General features: G+C 39.6%; 2 protein-coding genes across 6 annotated transcripts in view; one reads left to right on the top strand and one right to left on the bottom strand.

The window, feature by feature from the left end:
* Positions 1-9,659, top strand: part of LOC117828157 (myocyte-specific enhancer factor 2D homolog) — a 42,334-nt gene extending 32,675 nt beyond the window's left edge. For 2 of the 5 annotated variants that reach the window (XM_034705160.1, XM_034705161.1), the window contains exons 9-11: positions 946-1,129; positions 3,256-3,324; positions 4,806-9,659. In XM_034705160.1, coding sequence (XP_034561051.1) covers positions 946-1,129; positions 3,256-3,324; positions 4,806-5,280 — 728 coding nt within the window. In that variant the 3' untranslated portion in view covers positions 5,281-9,659. Of the gene's footprint in view, positions 1-945; positions 1,130-3,255; positions 3,325-4,269 lie in introns of all 5 variants that reach the window. The other 3 variants (XM_034705164.1, XM_034705162.1, XM_034705165.1) reach the window with 2 other exon arrangements.
* A 3,795-nt stretch (positions 9,660-13,454) lies between these two features.
* On the bottom strand, positions 13,455-25,145 carry tmem79a (transmembrane protein 79a). The gene is made up of 5 exons (XM_034705625.1): positions 24,985-25,145; positions 20,986-21,805; positions 18,807-19,001; positions 18,478-18,700; positions 13,455-15,270 (listed from the first exon to the last, which is right to left on the bottom strand). Exons 2-5 carry the CDS (start codon positions 21,695-21,697, stop codon positions 15,078-15,080), a joined length of 1,323 nt encoding a protein of 440 aa, XP_034561516.1. The 5' UTR covers positions 21,698-21,805; positions 24,985-25,145; the 3' UTR covers positions 13,455-15,077.
* Positions 25,146-26,179: the final 1,034 nt, after the last annotated feature.

The raw sequence follows: 26,179 nt of genomic DNA, 5'->3' as shown, positions 1-26,179 counted from the left end.
CTGTAACCCACCCTTAAAAACAACAGCTTTTCTTTCTTTCTTTCTTTCTTTCTTTTATCAATGGAGCAGTTTTCTGATAGATTCTTCAATAAAATGCATTTACATCAATCAAGTAAAGGGTTTGTCTTAAATCAAGATTATACGTCTTCTACAAATAAAATCTCAGCTTGAAAAATAAGTGAAATGTCAAATAAAACTTGTTTCTTCTAAATTACAAGTCAAAACAAGATCATATCAAGATTGTTTGACTTAACAAGATATTTAAGATGTCTTAAAATAAGTCCTTCTATCATGCTCAAATGTTACTTGTTAAAGGCACTATGAGGAGTTTTTCACCAGCTGAGAAACAGACTGAAACCAACACTGATGCCTCTTTATGACCTTCAAACACAAACAAAACCAGAAAACAACAACACCAATACCTTCTCTGTTGTCATTTTTAATGCCTTCAACCACTCAGAGGGGGTAGGTGTCAGACCACATAATTGACAATTGGCTTTAAAAACACCCTTTTTTGCATGTTTTCATGGCAAATAATCACATTGAGTGATACATCTGTCTGTTAAAAGACAGAAGGGTGAAGTTTCTGTTGAAAACACTCCTTTTGCATGATAAGAAAAAGAGATAAGAGGTATCACTTTGTCCACAAAGGGGTGCCAAAATTGATATAAATCAAAAGTTCCTCACAGCAGCTTTAAGTAAATGTATCTTAAATTAAGTAGGATAAGACATTTTGACTAAAAATTAGACAATTTCACTTTGTAAGATTTTGAGTTTTTGCAGTGCACATGCTGCCCAGATTTTAATGCTGCATTTAGCTGACATATATTGCCTAAAATAGACTATAAAACTTGACCTGCAACATAACAGGAGGGTTAACAAATCTACCATAAATCGTAAACTGCAATCTTTAAATTGTGACTTCTCCCTCCCTTCTCCTCTCAGAGTACCAGCTGACCAGTGCAGACATCACTGCTTTACACGCTCTGGCGTCACCTGGTAGTTTGTTGCCAACCAGTATGTCCACATGGCAGCAGCAACAACCACAGCAACAACAGCAGCAGCAAGCACAGCAACAACAACAACAGCAGCAGCAACAAATTAATCTGACATCACTCAGCAACTTGGTGTAAGTCTTTGTGGTCATTGTTACGTCAGCGCTCGCCTCTCTTCTCTCTGATTGTCTCTCACATCAGGTGTCGGGGGAGACGGAGGTGTCGGCTGACATATTTCTGCTAAACAGGCCGGTGTAAAACTTTAACTCCTGCTGAACACTCTTCTTATTACTGACATACCTCAGTCAGCGTGCATGATATCCATACCATGAGTTTATAGACAAGCAATTCACGTTAATCTTAGTGAATTGGTCTCTCACAACATCTCACCATCTCAGCCTTTTCATGACATCAACCTGAATTTATCTCTGCTGTATCTGCTCTTCAGCTGCCTCAGATCTTCTCTCTATGATATCAACTGCATAACAGAGACCATACATACACTTCATATTCTTTATTACTGACTGTTTTCAACATGGAAACCCAAAAGCAGTACTTAATGAAGCCTTTTTATAAAGCATCAGGAAATGTGAGTAAACAAAGAGAGACCCTTTTAAAAAAGCAACACAACAAATGTTTTCTGTCATTCAAGTGAGAGAATGTCCATTAATCTTAATATTCAGTCTGTCACTTCACAGCTGCTGCTCCTTTTTTAAAGTTGTAAGTCAGCATTATTTCAAATATCAGCAGTTCTTCAGTGTGTTGTAGCCTTCCTCATTTATCTCTGCTCACTTAGTGTCTCCTATTTGCACATTTTAAACACAGAAGACTAATTTTTACATAACATTTCTATGTATCTATGTTTATATATATGTATATATATTTTATTAATTTTCAAAGTGGACATCAACAACAACAAAAAATAAAAATCAGAAACCAGAAAGACAAAAAAATACAATACAAATCAGTACAAGACAAAGAAGACAAGACGAAAAAGACAAAGCATTAGAATAATTTACAAGACAGAAACAAAACAATAAGATAAGATAAGATAATGACCCAACAGCCCCCAAATCAAGACTCGCAACCAGATAGTAATATTTCATTGCATAAGCTGTTTAAGTAACAAAACACACATTGGTAAAGAGGTCAACAGATAAATGGCACCATGCCACAAGCCCTCCTAAGAGAAGGAGAGGGCAAACGGATCCCGCCAAAACAGCAAAAAGAGATAGAAAAAATCCAATTCTTATTTATGAAAAAAGGTTCAAATTGTGAGGAACTCAACCTTTTTGTAACAAATCTGTAATTTCATAAGTTAGATAAACTAGACTGGCTGCCAAATTTAACTTCGCAGAGAGGCTCTCAATTGTTATAACCTTGTATATTTCTCTGTATCACTGTGTTACTGTTGGTGGTTTGTCTTTAATCCACTTAATACACCTTCTTGCTAGTGATAACAATTTCATTAGGAGGGTGTATTGTGATGGATCAAGATCTAGATCTTAAATAACATTTTTAAACAAGCGACATGCACACACACGTACCTCCTTGTTTTGTATTAATTCAGGTAAACACTGTGGAAAACTTTCACTTTGAATTCCATAAATCACCAGGAGAGTTTTAAAAAGGCATCAAAGTAAAAAATTATTAAATAATTGGACACCACGCAAAAAAAGGTAAAGCAGCTGTATAAAAACATGAAGACTTGTAGAGATATTACATTTAATAATGGACAAAATGTCAGAAACCTATGAATAGATTAACTGTTAAAATACAGTTTGTAAATCCAGGGTAAATAAAATATCAAGTAAAATGAGATGATTCAGATTTTGGGGCAAAGTTTTTAAACAGCTGCATTTTATGACACACTAAACACATTAAACATAACTTCCTGATGCGTTAGGAAATTCATATTTGTGAGAATCAGGCACACACACACCTTTGTTTATTGGTTTTATGTGTACTGCTGCTATCCCAGTTACTGTAAACACAGCTCTGCTCAGCCCTTCACAGATATGAGGAAATGAGGAAAAGTCAGAATGAAAGTCCCACTTGACTTTTAAAAAGAGGACGACTTTGACCTGTGGAGTCCATTAATTTGAATTAAGTGTAATGTATGTACTCGCTGCGTCCTCTAAGTAAGAGCGCTGTTCAGCCTCTGCATCAGAGCGACAGGAGCCGCATGAGCTGAATCCTGCAGAGTTGTTGGTCGTGTGAACACAGATCTTTGAAGTGTGTTCTCTCCTCTCGTCCACAGCATGTGGGGCGTGGACAAACAGAGCAGCGACCTGTCTAGCCAGGTGTCCAGTCTGGCTGCCAATCTGAGGTGAACAGCCACTGCTAGTGTGTGCGTGTGTGACATGTCATGACCTTGTCTGTAGGGGGGATTTGTAGTCCACTTTGCATTTGAAGGGAAAACTACGAGAGAGATACATGTTTCCTGTGGGCAGGCACATTTATATCATCAGGTTATAACTTTAAAAACATCAAAGTGAAGGATTTTATGATAATTTACAGTAACACAGACTGTGGACTTTGTTAATTCAAGTCCCATGCATGCTTCTGCTTTAAATCTTTTCTTCATGTTCCTATAAGTCTTTGATTTACGCAGATGTGTGGAGTAACTAGCTACATATGTTTTACTTTCCACCTCCATGATTAGAAACTAAAGTTTACTCTCACTCTAGAGGTTAGAAAAAGTAATGCCTTGATTTTCTGACACTCTAAAATAAACATAAAATAACAAATTTTTCATTAAAAACAAACAAAAATAAATTATTTCAAACATTTTTTTCGATGTTTTACACAAAAAAAATTTTTTTTTAACAAACCTACTCCAGAAAGTTATTTTCTTCACAAGAGTGTTTGACCCTCTTGCCTCTCAGGGCTTCCGTACATTCCCACTTATGAAGCTTTTTCTCAGTTCAAGCATCAGAATGTCTTCTAAAGGCATAAAACACCAGGCTGACGTGCATCCACACTTGCATGTGTTTTAATCCCGGAGGGCCGCTCTACGCTCTCTGCAGGACAGATCTGTAGAGAGCTCGTTGTTGTTGTTTGTTATTCTTGTAAATGCTCCGTACACTGTTTGTAGATTTTTATGGACACACATCAGTGCCTTTGTGTTTCTGATGCTCAGACATTGTTAACATTATTGCTGTTGTTCAAAAGACTCTGCTCGCAATAATGTTTGACACTTTTCTCCACACATGCCTTCTAATCCACCTTCTCCCTTTGGTTTGGGCTACAACATTTTGTTTTCTCCCCACAGTGTTGGCTCTCCGTCCAACCTGCTCTTGGGTAGAGATGAGTGGTTGGGCCGGTACTGTATCACACTTCCTGTTTCCTGTGTGTCTGTGCGCTTTTGGCTGACTCTTCCCCCTCAGCATGTCTGCTGCTGTCTGCAGTCAAACAGGAAAGAGACGTAGATCTGGTTTCCACCATGCTCTTTAACCCCAGATTATTTTCTGTTTCACACATCACATCGTAGCTGCCTCACTGCGAGCCACCCTGTCACATGAATCATTTCATGCTTCCTGGGCTGTTCTGTTGATCTTTTTTGGGAGCGTGGGGGGAACGTCTGCTTTAGAGGCTCAGAATTGAATTATTGAAAACAATGGAGTGTGGCTTTTCCCTGTCGGTGCTGTGCCTTGTAATGTGAGGTTTTTGTCTTGACGCGAGTGACCTTCCAGCTTCTCATTTGCCTTTGTTGAGTCGTTAATCATTTGTCTGTTTGTTTCTCGCCTTTCCTCTTCACTCTGTCCCTCATTGTCTTCCTCTCTCTGTCCTCTGTGACCCTGTTCTCAGGCCGGTGACTCACATACCTCAAGGCGCCATGCTGACCGTCAACACAAACCCCAGCGTGAGCATCAAATCGGAGCCCGTCTCGCCTGGCCGCGACCGCAGCACCCCCTGCCCTCCTCCATCTTCCTCCACGCCGTCCTCTACATCAGCCGGGGCCATCCTGACTGCGCCGCCGCAGTACCCGGGCTCCCTGCTGTGCCTGGAGCCCCCGACCGGCCGCTCGCCTGCGGACAGCGTGAGCAGCAATGCCAGCTCCTTCGAAGGCAGTGATCGTGACGACAATGGTGCAGCTGGAGGCGGGGGCAGCACCACAGGAGGAGGAGGAGGAGGCGGTGGCGGAGGTGGAGCGACAGGAAACATCGGCCGCACCTTACCACCCGACTTCAGCCCCTCGGCCGAGCTCCTCAGGGCATCTAACGAGCCGGAGCAGGAGGGAGGAAACATCAAGCGCATGAGACTGGACGCCTGGGTCACATAGAGGCTCAGCACCCACAGGGAGGTTTTGGTGACACTTAAACACCCACAAACACACACACCCACTCTCATCCTTAAACCCCCACTGCCCCCCTCCCCAACCTCACTGCCATGTGACACTATCATCACACATCTGCCTCTGTCCGAAATTATTCAACTCAGCTGCGTCACCGAGACTTACGAGGCTTTGCCAAAAAAACAGAAAAGAATAAACTCCTGTGGGGATCGACGAGAGGAGACGACGGCTTCGTGCTCAGCTGGATTTTTGACCCGGGTCGGCCCCTTGAACAGAAGGACGGTAGATTTGAAAGCCTTCTTGCTTGAACAGACTCCCCTTATAGTCATTTTTATTGTTAGACACTTATCTTTCACTTGGTTTCTGCATAACCTTCATGTATTTACACCCAGCTCTGCTACATGGTTCGCAGTGTGATCAGTGGCTTGTTGTCATTCTGGGACTTTAGCTGTATGACTCATTCTTTGAAATCCAGCATTGCTCGGATTGTGTGCTGTCCATTCTTCCATTAAGTCACTTCCAAACTGCACTTTTGGATTAAACGTAATCTGGACAGGTCTGTGGGGACTGAATCTGGCACTGAGCGAACAGACTCACTCGGGGTCCTCTGAGGTAAGAAGAGGACGACCCCTGCCAGAGTGCCAATATCAACCTCTGTGCAACAAGAAGAAAAAATGCCAAATGCCTCTCGCACACGGTGCAGGAGTGCTCACAGATCATCAACCGCACTGACTGAAAAAACAACCAGAACTAGGAACTACTTCTTCAGCACCCACTCCTCAGACTGGGTGCTCCTCCTCCTCTTCCTCCTACTTCTCCCGTCCTCTCTCCTCATCTCCTCTGGAAGCTGGATGAAAATTTGTTGCAGCAGAAATCCAGCCATTCATCACTCAGCTTATTCTCCAGGAGTAGATGCCATCCAGTTTAATGCATAGTGAGTTTTTTGAGCCTTTGGTGGCTGTTTTTGAGGTAGGAACGTATTTGGTTCTTTCAGTCCAAGTGTTCTTTCTCTGTTGGTATTTAAAAAAAAAATCTGTTTTGAAGGTCTGTTAGTCGTCCTGAAGTAGGGAATTCTGACTTTGTATAAAAATCACTCCTTATACAAAAGCTTTGATGTCCTCTTTAGCTCTCTCTAGCTCTCCTTAGCTCTCTGCCGTGTTTGGAAAAAGTGAAAGGAAAAAGACATTTTCTATATTTCTACCGCTTCAGTTGGCGACAGAGTAAAAATAGCTTTTCAGCTTCAAACGACGTGTATGTACATATGAATATATTTGCATAGACTTTGCTAGGTATCCCTAAAAACAAGCAATGTGTTGATTCTCAGTGGATCTGTTTGCATATATGAGTGTGAATTTGAAATGTGCAGGGGTAAACGCCGCCGCACTCGGCCGTGCTGGTGGATCGGACTCGTTTCAGTAAACCTATTTTATGCTCGTGTTGATGGTGTGTGCACTTTCTGTCCCTCACTCACAGAGGCCTGCTTGGTTGTGGTGTCATCATATTCTCCTAACCACACTTTTTAAAAGAACCCACAATCAAAGACAAGTCGTCCATAAACACCTGAACATGGAATGATACGGACACTGCCATTCACTCGTAGTGTAGTTAAGAGATAAATCACTTCTTTGAGAATCATCTTTAATCTTTTTCACGTTAAGCAGACACAGATTTTGCCTTTTTTCACTTAGAAATGAAGTCAAAAAATTGGCTACAAAGTGCTGTGTTTGTTGTTTAATCGTATGTTTTCTAGTACAAACTGTCTGAACCATTTCAAGTTAGTGTGTGAGTGTGTGTGCACGGGTTGTTTTTAGCCTACAGATAGAACGTTTCTCCTGATTGCTTGACTTTTCATCCAGTGAGACGATGCTCAAAGTGCAGGCTGGTGTTAAAGACTGTTTACAACGTGGCTCAAACTCACCCTACACTTTGAAATCAGTGTAGGTGAAGACGAGGGAGTGGACACATTGACGCCTTTGTGAGTTGATGTTGCTCCGTCACGGCCCACCGCAGAACCAAACCAGCGTTTTTGCAGCGACACTGTTGATTCGTGGAATAATCCCAGTGTTGCATTTTCACTCCGGTGTGGTTCATTTTGACCTCACACAGGTCATTTCTCCGTCCTTCTCTCTCTCTCGACAGTGTGGTAGCTTTTCACTCTGCTTTCTTCAACTTCCTCTTCTCCCAATCATCCCTGAGAACAAAATTTGACTCTTTAACTGTTAAAAGAACAGGTTTGACTGTTCTGCGAGATGTGCTGATTCACTTTCATACCTGAGGTTGAATGATCTCTCCTCACTCGTGTCTATTCAGTTCATTGGATGCTGAAGCCAGAAGCAGGTTAGCTTAGCAACATTTAGTGAAGTCCATAATTTCAGAAAATAAAAGATACAAATATTGATTTACATTTCCATCCAGTAGTGTTATGCAAACATTTCAAACTGGGTTTATTGAGAATCAGATGTTTTTATTGCTTCAATTTGAAGTGGATGTTTACACCACATGCTTCATTAACATCATGATTTGTTTACTAAGTCGCACTTACTTTCATAAATACACAAAAGGGGGCGCTGTTGGACTAGCCGTTCAAGCGCACGCCCCGCTTTAGTCCTCGTAACAGCGGTTGCGGGTTCAACTCCCAGCCTCTTCCCCCTGCTCTCTGCTCCCTACATTTCCTGTCTTTATTCAGCTGTCCTATCAAATAAAGGCAAAAATGCTCAAAAATATAACTTAAAAAAAACTGTAGCCAAGAAGTAAACATGTATTATTTGCTTTATTTAAACTAGTTTTTACATTTCTTCTCAGGTTTTCACTCGAGCAGACTGAAAAAGTGCATTAACAAGTGAGAATAGAGACTCATTTAAAGCTCCTGTGAGGAGTTTTAGCTTGTAATTAAAAAAAGACTGAAATTGATATTGACGTCTTTCTCCAACCATCAATTACAAATGAGACCGTCAGTGACAACCCCAATCATTTCAACACCTTCATTTTTAACACATGCCATGGGGGTAGGCGTCCAATTAAGCTCGCTGCAGTAACAGCTTTTGATACATGATGATAATTCTCCACGAGATTTACATTTGACTGTTATATTAAAAACTGATAAAGAGTTTTCCTCAGACAACATGACTTACACACAATCCCGGCAATCTGAAAGTTCCTCACAGGAACTTTAAATTCAAAGATATCTGCCTTTTTTTTAGCATTTTTGTAAATAATTGTTTCCGTTCTTTATGCTAAGCTAAGCTAACAGGCTGCTGGCTGAAGCTTCAGAGTTACCATGAAGTCATTAACGTTGCATCAATCTTTAAAATTGAAAACAAACAAGTTTAATCCTCAGAAAGTTGAGGATGGAGCTGTTCCGTTTCCTCCTTCAGACGGAGTTAATGATCTGTTGACCTCTCAGTCTTTTCTATTGAAATAATAATAATAATAATAATGATAATAATATTATTCTAGTGAAGAGTTTGTGTTTGTGGGCGCTGATGGTCGACTGAAATGTGACACCACACCGGCTGAGGGTCGCTCATGTACAAAAAGGTTCTCTGTCCAATCTAGCCGTGTAGTCACAAGACAATCTATATGAGAAACGAAACCTGCACCCCTGTTACTCGTCGTGTACAATGTTTTTTAGAATCTCACTATTTTTGGATTAATTTGTGCTGGTGACAGTTCCATTGTCTATTATTATTATGATGATATTATTATGGAGCTTTTATTTTATTGCTATTTTGTGTAGGATAGTCGACAGTTTTGATTTCTCTCTCTCTTATTTTATCTTCCTTATCATAAACATATAGTACTGGTTTCCTTTTTTTAAACAACTTGCTGAAAATTGCACGATCAGTTATTGTGGTATTAGCAAATGCAATGAAGGAAATACCAGTTAAATGCTGCAATTTTAATTAAGATATAGAATATATTTATAAAAAAAAACGGGAAACAACTGAAATTAGTAATTCATAAAAATTGAATAATGTAAATGCATGGGATACAGGTAACAACCAAACTTCTGTTACACACAGTAATGATAAAGGACATGCATCACAAGTGAGTTTGACAACAACTCAGAATAATGTAGCATATGAAATACTAAAGATGAAATTTATAGCTAATATATTGTGTTGAGCTAGTCTGCTTTGGGTTTTGTTGTAAAGAAAATATTTCTTTTCGTTGTTTTTTTGAGAATGATATACAGTTTGTGTATATTTTCATATACAAAGTATGCACTGATATGTTATTGAAATTCTATACCGCTTTTACAAAAAAGTGTTTGTTGTACCAAAGTATCCAAGTCCCTTGAGACCTTACCCTTTTGCGTATGTTTTACCGTATTTTATATATTAAATAGACAAACTGAGTGAAATGAACCTGGGTCTGCTTTCTTTCTTTCTTTCCTGTTGTGAAAATGAAAAAAAAGTTGAATCACTGATTGTTGTGAGAAACACTTCAAACCTGAAGACGTCTCGCTCAATTCACAGAAAATGTCATTACCTCCTCTTGAGACAAACACAGAGATGTTTAATGTCTGTTTTTTCCCTTTCATCTTCTGCTTATCATCACAGTTAAAGACACGTGCGACGAAGCTTCATTTCACACTCTCTGTGATAACTCGGAGGCTAAATTTAGCTTCGGTTGGCAACAGGGTCGAGCAACTGTGAGGGTAAGTCAACAATATCATCTGAAAGATAAGATGTGAAACCGTGAGAAGCTGTGCCATCACATCTCGTCTTGTTCTTAGGTTTTAGTTGAATGTGTTGAAGTCTTTAATTTAAATGGATGTATTCTTCACAATCTGTTTGTTGTTTTGTTTAGTTTGAACATGTCTTTGAGTTGACATGACTGATGGGAGCAGAAGGTTCTGCTCCTGTGGGGAAACAGGCTGTACTGTTATCCCTGGGGTCAAATGGTCCTGATCACATGAGTCTACTGAGTGTCTGACAGGCTCAGACTATTGTTCTGTGTCTGATGACAACATTAAAGAATACAGAAAGAGTAAGGAAGATTCTGAATGTAGGGGAGAACGGGGTTGGTTGTCACATTTTTTACTATTTTGATGATTGCTCATCATCAAAACATCTATTAATAGTCATTCTACATAGTCATTAATAGTCTCCTACATTAAATTGAAGCTTAAGGTGTTGGCTTGAAATGTGTATCCCTCTTATTTTCCAACTCATTGTAACAAAGAGGCAATTAACTATCAAAGACACTCTGACAATCTGACGGGGTTGGTTGTCAAACACTATGGGGTTGGTTATCACAATGTTATTTTAATGGGAATATCTTTTTAAAAAGGCAAGAAGGCAGAACTAAATTTGAAAGTTTAATTGCACTGACAAGTGATAGGCCTACATAATTTAATGCATTTTAACATAAAATGAGCAAGGACCATGAACAGGAAACACATCTTTAGGCCAGCCTATATAACAACATAAAGAACAAAACAAATAGGCCTAACAATAATGGCCTACTCAACTAGGCTACACGCAGTCACTGTCTGGGTTACAGTGATGATGACAAATGTAGGGTCTGTGCACTCCAACTAATTTCATCATGCATGATTTTACCAACATAGAGAATGCCTCAAGGCTGACAACCATTTAACAACTAGTTAGCTAGCTAATAAAAATCTAAACTATAACTTTCCCCTCACACTGTAAGGGTAACACTTGTTTTGTTATAAACCCATCGTTTAAAAGCCTAGAAGAAAAATACTGAGTAGCTGAATATTTACAACTAGACATGAAAAACACAAGAAGTCCTCTCACCTCAAGTTCAGCTGTCTTACTCCAGAGAAGACTATGTAGGTGAGCTCTGATCCTAATTCTGGAAATTTCAATACCACAATTTGAGAGACAGCGCCCTCTGGTGCCGAGATATAACGAGTGTGACAACCAACCTGTGTGACAACCAACCCCATTCTCCCCTAGACAACCAGAAGATTTGAGTTTATTCCATTTATTGCTGTCCTGCAACAAAGAGTCATCCGAGTAATTCATGTACTGTAACTTTAAAGCAGTGGACGCATTCACTGTTTGTACTTTAATTTGTGGACAGACATTGCAATGCAGAAAGAAAAAGACAGCACTGCATAGCACAAAGAAGAAACAAAAGTAGAAATGTGAACATAGGGGAAACTACATGCAGTGCAGTAAAAAAAAAGTCTAATGGAAATGTGCAGAAATATGACTGACATATTCTGACAACATGTCCAACCATTTTGCATGTGAAGACTTATGTGATGAACTAATGCCTAAATGTTGTGGAGGGTGAGACTATTCAACAGAGGCCCATTATAATACATTTTGATCAACATGACATAAGCACTTGATAATGAAGGAAACAGCAGAGAATTGTACATAATCATTTGCATGGATGTACCAAAGCATTTGCAACTTGTTCAAAGAAATGAGAAACTGCTTTTTGATGTCCACTAGTGACACAATGATGTGAAGATTGAACAAGTAGTTTTGAGAATTTAAATTCTGATCTGAGAAATGTACCAAAGCCACTGAGAAAAACTGTAATACTCATGTTATGACCTACTAAACAAAAGAAGATCATCAGCACACAGACTCTTTTTCTCTATATATTTATTTTTTAAGTCTGGAGCTGATGGCATCGAGTGAAGTGATTAACAGCAAGCTGCTGAAACAACAGTTCTCCCTGAGTGATCCATTCGACTGGTAAAATAAAGCATGGTGAGATATTTATGTTAGAAACATGACTTTCACATGTTCAGGATCATTTCAGCAATAAGATGAGGTACCACTTTGTCCACAGGGGGGAGCCAAAATCAACACCAGAAAGTCCTCACAGGAGCTTGAAGTGCAGTCCCTCAATGTACAGGTAAATATATGTTGATTTTCAAACAGCTTGGTGTACCAGACATTTAAAATAATCTTACTTCAAACTGTGATCATAATAATTCTAACATCTGTGGTGGGAGTGTTTATGTGTCACTGGAGGAGCCCTGCGTGGGGGCAAGAAGCTTCATTCAGAGGGGTTTACAGGAATTCTTTCACAGGCTGAAACATGTTCTCAGAGAGAGAGAGGTAAGGTGTGTTCAGCAAATAAAGTGCTGGTGAAGAGAGGGGAGACCTTCAGTGTTTAGATGCAGTGAAATGAAGAGAACTTATTCTGTGACTGAAATATACTCTTTATGGTTTCATGGTGCTAAGTCGGAAAAGGGTGGCTTGCCCTCTCCGGGTCGGAGGAGAGTCTTTGCCCCAAGCGGAGGAGTTTAAGTATCTTGGGGTCTTGTTCACGAGTGAGGGGAAGAGGGAGCGTGGAATTGACAGACGATTGGGGTGGCATCTGCAATGATGCGGAAGCTGTACCGGTCTGTTGTGGTGAAGAGGGAGCTGAGCCAGAAGGCAAAGCTCTCATTTACCGGTCAATCTACGTTCCAACCCTCACCTATGGTCACGAGCTGTGGGTAGTGACCGAAAGAACAAGATTTCGAATACAAGCGCCCGAAATGAGCTTTCTTCGCAGGACGTCTGGGCTCAGCCTTAGAGAGAGGGTCAGGAGCTCAGACATTCGGGTGAGGGTCGAAGTAGAGCCGCTGCTCCTCTGGATCGAGAGGAGCCAGATGAGGTGGTTCGGGCATCTGGTCAGGATGCCTCCCGGACATCTCCCTGGGGAGGTGTTTCGGGCGTGTCCATCTGGGAGGAGGCCACAGGGACCCAGGACACGCTGGTGAGATTATATCTCTCAGCTGGCCTGGGAGCGCCTCGGTATCCTCCCAGAAGAGCTGGTGGAAGTGGCCGGGGAGAGGAGTGTCTGGGCTTCCCTGCTGAGACTGCTGCCCCTGCGACCCAGACCCGGATAAGCAGAAGAGGATGGGATGGTATGGTTTCATGTTAAAAACGTCATTTAGATCTGGATCATCAGCTGCTGGGAGATACATTTTTAATATTTGTAGATCAAACTTTATTGAACACATTCAAGGTCCAAAATATGAATCAGATTTGAACTATACAAGTTTATAAAAATCCTTCAAAATAAAGAGACTATACAAAATGACATCAAATGTTGTTCTAAACAGATTAAAGCTGATCAGTTATAAAACAAAGATGAATTCAACAGTCTGTTATAAATATAAAGGTTTAAGATGAACAATAGTTCCAGGTGTGAAGCATCATAAAAAAGTAAATTCATTAAAACAGATCAATGTTTAATGTTCAACATCAAGAACAAAGTCTTTACGATAATAAAAACATGGCTTTAAATCTTTCATATTTAAAGGTACAGTGTGTAGAAATGGGAATATTCAGGGATATGTAGCGGTCAGATTATAGTCTGAAACGCTCCCTTGCTCACCCCTCCTGTTGGTGAAGCTCCACAGGCTACGGGAGCCTTCAAGGACAAGAAGCTGCTTAGATAAATGGTAGGTATGATTGAGGTTTTACTATCAACTGCTACTGTAAAAACTGAATATTAAGACTTCATTATCAGCTCACATCCAAGCAGAGTGCCTCAAACTGAAACTCAAAGCTGAATCTGATCAGTTCAAGACAAAACAAGGTACTGCTCTTTTAAAGATTTGTAGTTAAAGATTATAAAACATGTAAACACAAACTCAGTGAAAGAAGTTCTCACTTACACATAAGTGCTTCTGTCAGTGATTTTAAACTATTTTTACTTCTTCTATTAACAACCAATGTTTGTAATATATCACTTTCTGTTCCTCGTCGTCATATTTTTGTAGAAAAAGAACTGATCTAATCTGGAACTTATAATTCTTGAGACTTTCATTAAATTAAATTCCATCTTTTGATAGATTTGTGTTGCACTTCTCTGCATGCATATTTCATGCATGTCTATTCCATGATTACCACTCTATCTATTGTTCTTTATTGGTGGTGATGGTGCACACTTGAATCAAACTGCTTCCATAACGCCAAGAGATTCACATACATGTTCATCTCCATCTCAATGGTATTAGCCTCACTGTTGGTGTCCACTGCATGTGAACAGTTATTATAGATGAAAAACAAAAGGTTCATGCAAGAGACCATGAATCTAAAATAACAGATACCATAGAAAATCTTCGGTGTAGACAAATTAAGCCAACGTGGAAGTGCAAAACGCTGCAGTTCCTTGAGTGTCCACTTGAGGCTGGCTCTAAAAGCCACGAAACCCCATTAACACCCATGTCAAAAAGCCCAATCTCACAGAAGAGTTTAACATGTTTACAGGCTGGTACAAAAAGACTGTTGTGGTCTGAATATGTATTTTCTTTATTCTAACACACCATATAAGGGGTTAATTTGTTATAACTCATCTGTTTTGAAGATATTAACATTGAGTTAAGCGTAGAATTAAATAACTGGAGGCACGATTATTTTTTAAATAAAATAAGGACTCTGTTTGGGTTCCTTAAATAAAATGTACCTTTATCTTCTACTTGGTGCAACAGCTGGTACCACTTTAGAATAGCTCTGCCAACAGAAACTTTTTCAAATTGCTGTTGCACATTCAAAACGTTTACCTGGGGAATCTTTTGACTGTGACACAGCCACAGGAAACACAGACTGATTACTAGTTTTTGAAAGGGAGTTGCAGGTGGAGAAGCAGCAGCAAACAGCAAGCTTACAGGTGTTTTTCTTTAGTTTAAATTATGACAAAACAGCTGCTCATGGAGTGTGTGCTGTCGAAATAAAAGGTACTTGCTGTCTTTAAAAGACTCCAAAAGAACAGAGTCCTTCAGAGAGGTCTGGAGTTAGATAAAAAGTTGTGTCTCTTCATAAAGCCTCGCAGCCATTTTCAGACATTGCCCTTTAACCCCACCATCGCGGCTGGGGAGGAGGGGCTGTGGTGGGCGGGGCTACGTCAAACACCGCCCCCTGTCCCAGCGAAGAGCAGATGTAGTAGAGGTTGGCTCCCAACATGACCAGTATCGGGAGGAAGGAGAAGCCGAAGCCAAGGCCTCTGATGGTGCTGCCCAGAGAGAGGCAGAGCCAGTAGATCAACCTGAAGCAAAGAGAAGACACAATGATGATAATCAGACCAAAGGGATGCTGATAGGAGGGAGGCATTCAATTATGTTGTACGATTTCCTCATTTGTATAAACAGTGACACAAAGATGTGATCTTGACCTACATCATCTTTAAATTCACTCTCAGTCTTTAGCAAAAAAAAGATGACTCAGCTACGTCATCAGACTTCCTGTGGTGCCTTTGATGACTCAAACGATCTGGATTATTATCTCAATAGCTGCTTTTTAACTGGTAATAACTCTCCTTCACGATGTGTTTGGTTCTGTTGGAGTATCATTTCAGAGGAGTCACAGCAGAAACTTGATTCATACGGCACATTAGACCTCAAAGGTCTCATTGTTCTTCATTTGAGCACTCTGAATCTCATCTGCACGGAGAGATTAGGAGATATGCTAATGATATTTATCATAATTACTCATAATTACTCAATTATTAGGTTTTAAATGTAGATATACTTTGCAACATGAATTTGCATCAAAGTTTCTTTGATAAACACTGTGACAGAGAAACCGCATAGATATCTTCTTTTCATTATTTTTTAAAGAACCCAGTGTGATATCAGAGCTTAGACTGATCTTTAAACTGAAGCCAGAACCGAAAACATCAGATAGAGAATAATAAAATATTTAATATTAATAAACACACTGTACTTGAATGGTATCATACTCATAGGCGTTTCTAGCCCATTTTTGGGGGTGCTGAAGCACCTCTAAATTGAATCCAAGCACCCCTACAATTTGAGAGATTTTATTTAATTTTTTTTTTACTCACTCTAGGGGACTGGTCTACTGCAGAAACATACATACTGTTTACGTATATGTTGAGGAGCTGCTGTATCAAAATGAGTTGTTTTTCCCCAGAAATTAGGGTTACCATATGTTTCTTTTATGATTCCAATCCATTTCTCTTTTGCTGTGGTTCAGCATTTAAATAACCTTTATCAGATTTGGTTTAGTCACAGTCTTTCCCAAAAAGTGTTATACTTTGCTTTCACAAATGTGGAAATGAAATTGCATTAAAATATTCAAAACAGTTAAATGTATCTTGCCCGGCCGGGCAGCTCTCTGGGTGCTCAGCACCGCTAAACATCAGATCCTAGAATCGCCCCTGATCATACTGTGATGTAGTTGTTCCTCCCATCTCTGATTTCACTCCAAATGATAGGTTGTTTTTCTGGATTATTACAATGAAAGAAGGATTTTCTAAAATAATAATAATAATAATAATAATAATAATAATAATAATAATAATAATAATAAAATACATGATTTTAAGAGAGGGGAAAAAAGAGAGGAAAATAAAAAAGAACAAAAGATTTAGAAAAGAAACTATGAAATAAAAATGACAGTAGATGAGCCAAGAAGACTGAAAGAGAAAAACTAACTGAAGAAATAGACACCCAGAAAAAAGAGGCATATCAGCATGAAAGAAAAGGAAAAAAGAAACTTGAGGAAAATAACACAACAGAGGGGCCATACAAAAATAGGAAAGATAACATTTTTTTTTTTAAAAAGAGAAGATAAAAGAAAAAGTAAGAAGTAAACATCTCTTTTGAAAACCTCAGTCTCTCAGGTGCTGAATTGATCTGTTGGTTAAGTAATCTCACGCCTGGTAGGACAGGTTCAATCCTGGTGGAACAGGTTTATTGAGAAATGGAAAAGGTGAAATTCAATAAATGGCTGAGATACTCGTCTGTCAACTTTGAAAGTTGGCCATAGGTGGAACAACAGAATACCAATGAAACAGGAAGTAACTCTGCAGAATGTATCGAGCATTAATAACACAAACCGTAATAAAACATATCAGTTAAACGTTCAGCCCAGCTCTTTTCTCATACATCGAATAAACGATAGAGAAACTACACAAATGTTCCCTACACACAACATGTGTCTCTGACTGTGTCCTCCTGCTGAAGGCTGATATTTGTTTTGCCCACATCAAAAAACAGGATGTTTTCACAAGGTTGACAGCTCTTTTTAATCTGAAGGCACACCGTCCATTTCCACAGAAGTGCAACTAAAACAAAACTGTGTGACGTGCCAGGCAGCAGTTCACCTCATGGCACAGAGAGAAATTAACCAAACGACGATCACTTTTTACATTCTGCTCCTTCACTTTTGTTTCAACTAAAAATCTAAAAGCAGTCCCAGGAGGAAAACATGAAACTGTCTTTTTTCTAACAAGACAAAGGTAAAGTTGTGTTTTCCTCATTATGGCCTTGTTTAACAACTAAAAGGTGCATGACAGTCATTTTTATGATATATTTTTTCTTTTTCTTTTTTTGTTTCCCTCAAGAATGGTGCACTTTTACATTTTTGTTCAAAGTTATTTGAATTCCAAAGCTCCTGTGAGGAACGTTCTGTTTGTGCTGATTTTGGCACCCCTTGTGGACAAAAAGATACTCCTCAATCTTTGCCCATTTTGTCCTGTTCGTGTTTTCTTACAGAAAAATCTCATACTTCTTTCTTTTAACAGCCAAATGTGTGAATATTTCACTGTAAATATTTGCTGAGGAGAAAGCAAAACTATTTTTTCTTCACTGCATGTCTGACACCTACCCCTTATAGCTGTCACAGGGATTCAGAGTTACAATACTGAGACCCTCAGTCTGCTAATGGTTATGTTTGCTATAGTGGGTCATGGAGAGGCGTCACTGTTCATTTCAGTCTGCTTCATAACCTCTTAAAAACTCCTGACTGGAGCTTTAATTTCACTGGGCCTTTCTCTCTGTCAATCTTTTTCAACATTCCACCCATCCATTATCTTGACCGCTTATCCCATTGGGGGTCACGGGGGGCTGGAGCCTATCCCAGCTGGCTTCGGGTGGAAGGCAGGGTACACCCTTGACAGGTCGGCAACCTATCACAGGGCTAACACAGAGAGACAGACAACCATTCAAGCACACACTCACACACTAATAATGCACACTACTGGCAATTTAGTGTGATCAATCAACCTGGTGAGCATGTTTTTGGACTGTGGGAAGAAGCCGGAGTACCCGGAGAGGAAGAACCCACGCATGCACGGGGAGAATATGCAAACAAGCAGAAAGGCACCTGTCCGGCCAGGGATTTGAACCAGGAACCTTCTAGCTGTGAGGCAACAGTGCTACCCACTGCACCACCGTGCAGCCCTCAACATTCCTTTAATTGTAATTTTGGGGGGTTTCTTCGAACATACCTGCCAAAAACAAAAATGATGGTGAGCAGCGGCACCAACTTGACCAGGTCCTGGCTGACGTAGGTTGCCAAGACAGCGAGCTGCAGGAAGAAGAATAAGAAGAGTGCGAGCGATTCGTTGACGTAGTGCCAGTGCACCGCCACCTCTTTATTCACCATTTTGCTCTGATAGAGGGGCTTCAGGGTGCTGTAGCGCAGCCTGGCCACGCCCTGTACCACCACACCTACAGAGACAAACACAACACAGGGGTCAGCGTGTGTTTGTTGATTATAAAACTGTTGCATCTTTATTAGTCTGACAAACTTAGCATGTAGAGACACAGAGCTTACCGAGCACGAGGGGGATGGAGGCGAAGAAGGAGCAATGCAGTGTGTACACCACCCTGAGAGGGGGGCTCCCCAGCAGCGGGGGGTCAAAGGGCAGGAGGGCGTAACCTCCCCACACCAGCAGAGGGAAGAGGATCGCTGCAGCCGCCGTCGCCAGAGCCAGCCTCAGTCTCTCACTGCACAGATGCTCGCACAGGTCTGAGGATGGGAATGTGTAAAAATCAACGTCATTAACTGTCATTATGGAGACAGGACGGTGACAGCCACACAGAGAGGATGAGACTGATGTCACTGCATGATTCATCTAAAGACATGTAATTAAGTTTGATTAAGGACAAAAGACTTCATCACACTGCGCTGAGCGGCTCAGAGTGCACTGACTCACTTACTTTACTCTCCTTACTGAGAGGAAACGTGCTTCAGAAAACATTTCACCTCACGCATAACAACAAACAAAATAACAACAATCTGATGTGAGGCCAGTTATTGGAATAAAAAGGTTTGTTAGTTATTTTTATAGACTGTATGTAAAGATGGACGACACATCTTCACATCCTCTTCTTTGACAAAAGTGAAACCAAAATATCCTCTGTGATGGGGAGGATTTTGGAGCCAGGGTCTGCTCATGGATTAATTTTGATTTTAAAGAATGAACCATTTTTAAACATAAAGGAGAGGGGCTTATGACCATAGACTGTATAAAATATGGACGTAGTATCCGTGACATCACCCATCTGTTTCTGAAGCGCTCTTTTGAGGCCAATCGGCGGTGGCAGCCATATTGCTGCTGTGGAGCCAGTGTGCCGTAAAGAGGCGGGCATTGAGCCTCCTAGCCAACAGCTACAGTGTTCCTGCAGTCAGCTGTGCCTCTCATTGGAAGAATCGTAATCTCAATATCTTCGAAATTGCCGTGTTAGAAAAAAATTCACCCCCCTCACAGTGTGAGCCGATCGAGAAATGAGCTATCCAGACTACACTCGTCTTTTGTACCAGGCTGTAAACATGTTTATTTCTGCTGTAAAGATCGGCCTTTTCCCATTCATGTGTATCTGACTTTCGGTACTTCCAGAGCCAGCCTCAAGCGGATTCTCGATGAACTGTTGTTTTTAGCACTTCTGCATTGGAATCATATTTTTAGACTGGAGGTTGCCGCTTGCTTATGAACAATTCTGCAGCCTGTCAGTGTCGTGGAATATTCATAATCTTATATATGTGTATGTAAGAATGTTTATCTATTGTATTCTTTCAGTCTAAGTGTCAAGTTTAGAGTAACTTCATTCCTATGTCATCTGTGACGGGCGAGATAGTGTCAGTGTAGTAATCAAGGTCTCTCTCTCCCCCTGCTCCTGTCTTTATCTATGTGTTGTGAACGACTTACTGTCTCCAGAACCAGAGCACAGGTCTTCTTTCCACTTGTTGTGTTCCTATTGTCCAAACATGTTTATCTAACTTTAGTGTCGTCTTCAGGGGGAATAAATACCATGCCAAGGGTTTTGTCTGGCAGAACTGACTTGGCATTGCACTGCACTCTCCTGCCTGTGTACTGTTATGTTATTTCTCCTTGATCAAGTTCTACATAAACTATTTCAACGTAAGCCATCAGAGTCTCCTGAGTCTTCTGTGTCCAGTGTCCAGTTTGTTGCTAAATTCCATCAAAGTCAGTAGTGGGGCGCCAAATATTTAGGCTTTCATTTTGGAGGAGCCATGATGGTATCCATCTTTTCATACAGTCTATTGCATTTTTTTAATCGATCATTAATTCAAAAAGTTTGAGGAAAGACATGGCGTGGCAGGCTAGCTACGGAGTGGCACATTTTTTATCTTCCTGACACATTAATAAATGCTACATTGGTCATTTATGGCATGTCCAAAGTCTTATGTGCTGTTCTGTTGACAAGCACATGAAGGCAGCAGAGAGGATAGATGGACAGTCCTTATTCCAGCTCTACCACAACACAGCTTTTTACACATGTGACCTGAAGTTACAGGATATAGATTAAAACTATGCCCTAAATTAAATATATAACCTTTCTTGTCATAAACATATTAGACTTGAGTTTAAACCTTCTCTTCAATCAACTCCTATTCTGATTCTGCTCACAAAGGGTAAACACTTTTTAAGTTCCTTTCATGTTTTCAGTAATATTGACTTAAACTGGTTTATGGTGTTGTTTTTACTCACAGTACTTGTCGTCCTCTTTTGTCCACTCTGGCTGAAACTGTGCGACTGACTCCGTCTCCATCTGTGGCTCCTTTTTCTCATCCCTCTCTATGAAGAATCGGCTCTCCTCAGGGACCTCTTTGCTGGACGGACGCACAATCGTCACTTGTGGAGTGAAACCTAGAGCAGCTTTCTCTGACATCCAGTTTGTATCATCTTCTTCCTCCTCCTCCTCCTCCTCGTGTTCATCATCTGCCAGTGAGCCCTCCCCTTTATCGTCCCTCTGCACCGCTATCTCATCGTCCCTCCATCTCTCTCCCTCCGGCATGCTCTCCCTCCACTTTGATTTGTGCTTTCGGTCGCTCTCCGCTTGGCTCTGTTCCTCTGAAAGGTCCTGGCTTCCTCCGCTGATCCCCGTGTCCCTCTCTTCAGGCTCTGACACTCTTTTTTCTGACCCTGACTCAACGTCATCATCTGTCTGAGGCCTCTTGTCTTTGTCTCCAGGCCACGGCAGAGTGCTCGGCTCCAGATGAGCAGAGCTGATCACCTCTTCTTCTTCTTCTTCTTCATAATCTTCCTTCTGCTTTAGGTCTTCTTCTTCCTCATGTGTAATCTCCTTTACGTCCTTCAAACTATCATTGTCTGGCTTTTTACTGCTTGCTACTTGTGGCTCTGCAGGTAAAAATGTCACCTCCTCAGGTAAATCTAAGACTACACCACCGTGGCCTGACATTCTGGAGTTCTTAAACTGAACTTGTTTTGCACTGTCTCAACTCTGACTGTTAACAAAGGTCCTTCCAGTTGTTAAAAGTCATGTTTGGACGCATTAGTTGATTCCCTCCTGTGAGAGAAAGAAGTTACAAGGACGTTAAACTCAGCCAGCTCCTTGATAATCAATCAAGATTCACTGTTTATCATGGGCGTGTTCCCTCGTCCTGCCCCTGCACGTGCCAACATATTGTAAAGAGCATGTTTGAGTTTGTGCAGCTGTCGGAGTGGTGGGAGTGATATAGGAAAATCAGATAGATTGGATATTTACTCAGATTTCTTAAGAAACGGATTAAGTATTTTAAAAAAGTAACATACTGTATCAATGATATGTTACTGGGGTTATAGAGACAGCTGGCTGTACAAAAGAAGCTGTTTGAAAACATCCCAAACTCTGCAAATTGTGATGAGCTTTATTATAATTTTTTGGATTTAATTGACGTAAAATAATTAGTTGATTAATCTTAAAAACATCAACAGACTCAATGATGATAAAAAAAAAGATCCTTGTTGGTTTCTCTGATTTTTCTAATATCAAGTATGGTGCACCTACATGGCACTATCACTCAAGTCCAAAATACTCTGAAGGTGAAACTATTACTTTCATGAAATTGGTGAACACGTCTTGTTTTGGCCTTTTCAGACTCTACAAACTAGGGTGCTGTTGGCCTGGCATGTTAGGTGTCCTTGTCACAGCGGTGCACCAAATATTCTTTTTTTTTTATATATATAACTCTGTTTAATCCTACTGTTTTGTTGCGGGTCAAATTGACCCTTAAGTCTATTTCAGGAAATATATGCCTTCCAAATCAGGTAAATGCAGCATAAAAATCTGGGCAGCATGTGACAGAAGAGGTGTCCTGTTAATTTATCAACAAAAATTCAAAATTTAAATAAATATAATAAACAAAATCTGTCATTTAAAATGATTGTATTTATATTTAGGTCTTTCCAATGTACATTAAAAAAAGTTTTAACATTAATTTTAATGAAAAACAAGTGAGTTATCCTCATTGAACCATGATCTGTGAGAATTAAAGATCACCAATGGACTAAATCTTGATTTAAATGGTTAGTAATGGAGTAAAAAATTAGATTTTAAAAAATGTGTATTGGGATGTTTTGGGGTTCTGACACATTTTGGATAATTGAGTATGCCCCGGGTCAAATTGACCCAGGAACATTATTGCTGTTCCAGAGAAACGAACATAACAGGAGGGTTAAAACACATAAAATATGTTTTAATATTAGACCTGTATTGTAAAGGCAAGGCAAGGCAACTTTATTTGAATAGCGCATTTCATACACGAGGGCTACTCAATGTGCTTTACATTAAAACATTAAAAGCATTGGAATTCAGACAAGCATAAAAGAACATAATTAAAATGAAAAATATAATGAAACATAGAAAAGAAAAGGATAATTAGAAATATATTAAAAGTAAATTTAAAATTTGCATTTAAATTGAGTTAAAATAAGCTAAGATAGGAAGGCAGCGGCAAATAAAAAAGTTTTAATCTTTGATTTAAAAGAGGTGAGAGTTGGAGCGGACCTACAGCTTTCAGGGAGTTTGTTCCAGATATGTGGTGCATAATGGCTGAACCCTGCTTCACCATGACTCTAGGGACTGAAAGCAGACCAGTTGCATAATAAAAACAAATCTTGAAAGAAAAAAAAGACATGATGCAGATAATCTTATTTTACTATATAGAGCATGAAGAGACGTTAGTAAAATGGTGACATGTTTCAAACTTCATGAAAAACTCCTCACTGTGCTTTTAAGTCAGCTATAACATAAATGAATGTCTACAGAAGGAGACTTTAAAGTTTAAATATTAAATATTAAAAATCACATATTTTAAATGTAACACATCAAGCTGCAATAGAATATACAGGAGTTCAGGAGTGACAACAGACTGATGCTTAACCCTCCTGTTATGTTCGTTTCTCTGGAACAGCAATAATGTTCCTGGGTCAATTTGACCCGGGGCATATTCAATTATCCAAAAGTGTCAGAACCCCAAAAAAACCCAATACACATTTTTTAAATCTGATTATTAGCTCCAACACTAACCATTTAAATCAAGATTTATTCCATTGGTGTTCTTTAATTCTCACAGATCATGGTTCAATGAGGATAACTCACTTGTTTTTCATTAAAATTCATGTTAAAACTTTTTTAATGTACATTGGAAAAGACCTAAATATAAATACAATACTTTTACATGACATAGATTTTTGTTTATTTTATTTACATTTTGATTTTTTGTTGATACATTAACAGGACACCTCTTCTGTCACATGCTGCCCAGATTTTTATGCTGCATTTACCTGGTTTGGAAAGCACATATTGCCTAAAATAGACTTAAGGGTCAATTTGACCCACAACTTAAGAGGAGGGTTAAATGTTAAAACAGACTTCGCCATTCTGCAAGCCCACACAAACTTTACCAGAACTACTTCCTTCTCATGTGTGACGTCACAGCTCTGCTTTATGCAGGATATCTGTGAGGCTAATTATTAACAGAAAGCACAGATACACTTCAGCTAGAAAGTGATCAACAAGTTACACGGCTGCATTCCTGCTCTATAAAGACACCTGACACAGCCTGGACTTTGGCTGGCTCATTTACTACACATGCAAATAGTGCAAACTAGTGAATTAAAACCACTGCAGCTGAAGCACATACAAATAAAATGTGTGTTGTGACAAAGATATATGATGAAGACATAAACCATGGCCTGGTTTTCTTCACTGTTTTAATGCTAACATGTATTTATTCAAGGTATCAAGTCTTCTCTCGCTTGTGGCAGGAGACAATTGCCCTTATCCTGAATTTCATCCAGAGTCTACTTTATAGATTTGTGTTACCTTTAGTTTGTATCAGCCCTAAAGCAAAGACCCTTTGAACCCTTTGAACACTGAAACTCTTCTGGGAGATCTGCTTCAGAGAAAATACTTCTTGTTACAGAGCCTCAAATGTCAACAGTCCATCATACTGTTGGATTTTCACCTTATAATACACAGTTGCTTGATAAATGTATGGTCCAGTGTTCGTCCAAACAATTAAAGGTATTACAGAGCCTTTTTTCAGTCCTGCATAGCGCAGGTTGGGTCTGGTTCAAAGCAGGAAGGAATGCAGTTTGAAGCTCAGGCTACAACTCGTTTAACAACTCAGCATTTAAAGTGAGTTCTGCTAAACTACACTAACCACAGAGACATAGTAAATATTATTGGCACATTTAACCTACCTGTGTACTTCACTTCGGTCACATCATCGACATAATATTCCGTCTCTTATCACTGGTTTAGTTGTCTCTCGCTCGTGAAGTCAGAAGTTACCTGGCAGGTGTGACCAGGTGTTCAATCCATTTTTTTAACCATAGAGGTTAAACAAAGCTAAGAGGTATCACTCTGCTTCTATTTCCAAGGACTGAAAACGTCATGGAAAACATTCCTGCATTTAGTCGAATCTGACGTCATTACGTCGTTTTAAAGGCTCCACCCTAATGATTTAAATTGTTTACCTTGATGTTTTTTAATTCTCAGAGTAGGCAGTGCAGTGACTTTTTCAGATGCTGGATCGGAGACAAAACAAAGTTTAGACCTTGAATGGGTCGCTTTTAACCAAGAGCACAGAGGTACGGTGGCCCTGAAGGACAAAACAAATTTACAAAAGATGAAACACTTTTACAAAGTGGGAGACAAATTAACATTTTGGAAAACAAAGTTACATTGTATAAAACAAAATTACAAAATCAAAACACTTTTACCAAGGCCAAAACAAATTTACATTTAAGAAAACAAATTTACAAAAGATGAAACACTTTTACAAAGTTGGAGGCAATTTTACAAACGACGGAACACTTTTACTGTTAAGTCTGACTCCTTTTAGTCTGACTCCGTTTAGCCTGAGGCGATGTGGTCTGAGATCGTTTCATCTGAATTCTGACGCCTGATGAAGGTTTTGCGGAGATATGATGGGGCTTTTCTGGAGACAAGATGCCTGACCAGAGGATGTCCTAACATGTAAACCATGTCCATCTCTGTTTGGTTTCTCTCCATTAAAACAAACTAAACGACCCCTCACTCAGTCACTTGTGGATCACTTCCGGTATTTGGTACATTCCCTTTCCGTAAAAATGAAATGTTAATTTATTTAAGAAATGGTAAAAGTGTTTCATATTCATGTCTTCTATTTTATTTCTATTTTATTTATTATTATCTTTATTAGATACTTGTATTTATTTATGGTTATCTTTTATATTATTTTATTTGTTTGTGTATGTGAGTACACGTGTATGTAAATGATGTGTATACGTGTGTATGTATGTTAGGTATGTATGGGTATATATATATATATATGTGTGTGTATGTATGTTATGTATGTATGGGTATATATATATGTGTTTGTATGTATGTGCATATATATACATATGTGTATTT

The sequence above is a fragment of the Notolabrus celidotus genome, chromosome 16 (genome assembly GCF_009762535.1).
Source record: "Notolabrus celidotus isolate fNotCel1 chromosome 16, fNotCel1.pri, whole genome shotgun sequence".
Lineage (NCBI taxonomy): Eukaryota > Metazoa > Chordata > Actinopteri > Labriformes > Labridae > Notolabrus > Notolabrus celidotus.
The sequence above is the reverse complement of the archived record's forward strand: the minus strand, read 5'-3'. Positions and strand labels throughout refer to the sequence as shown.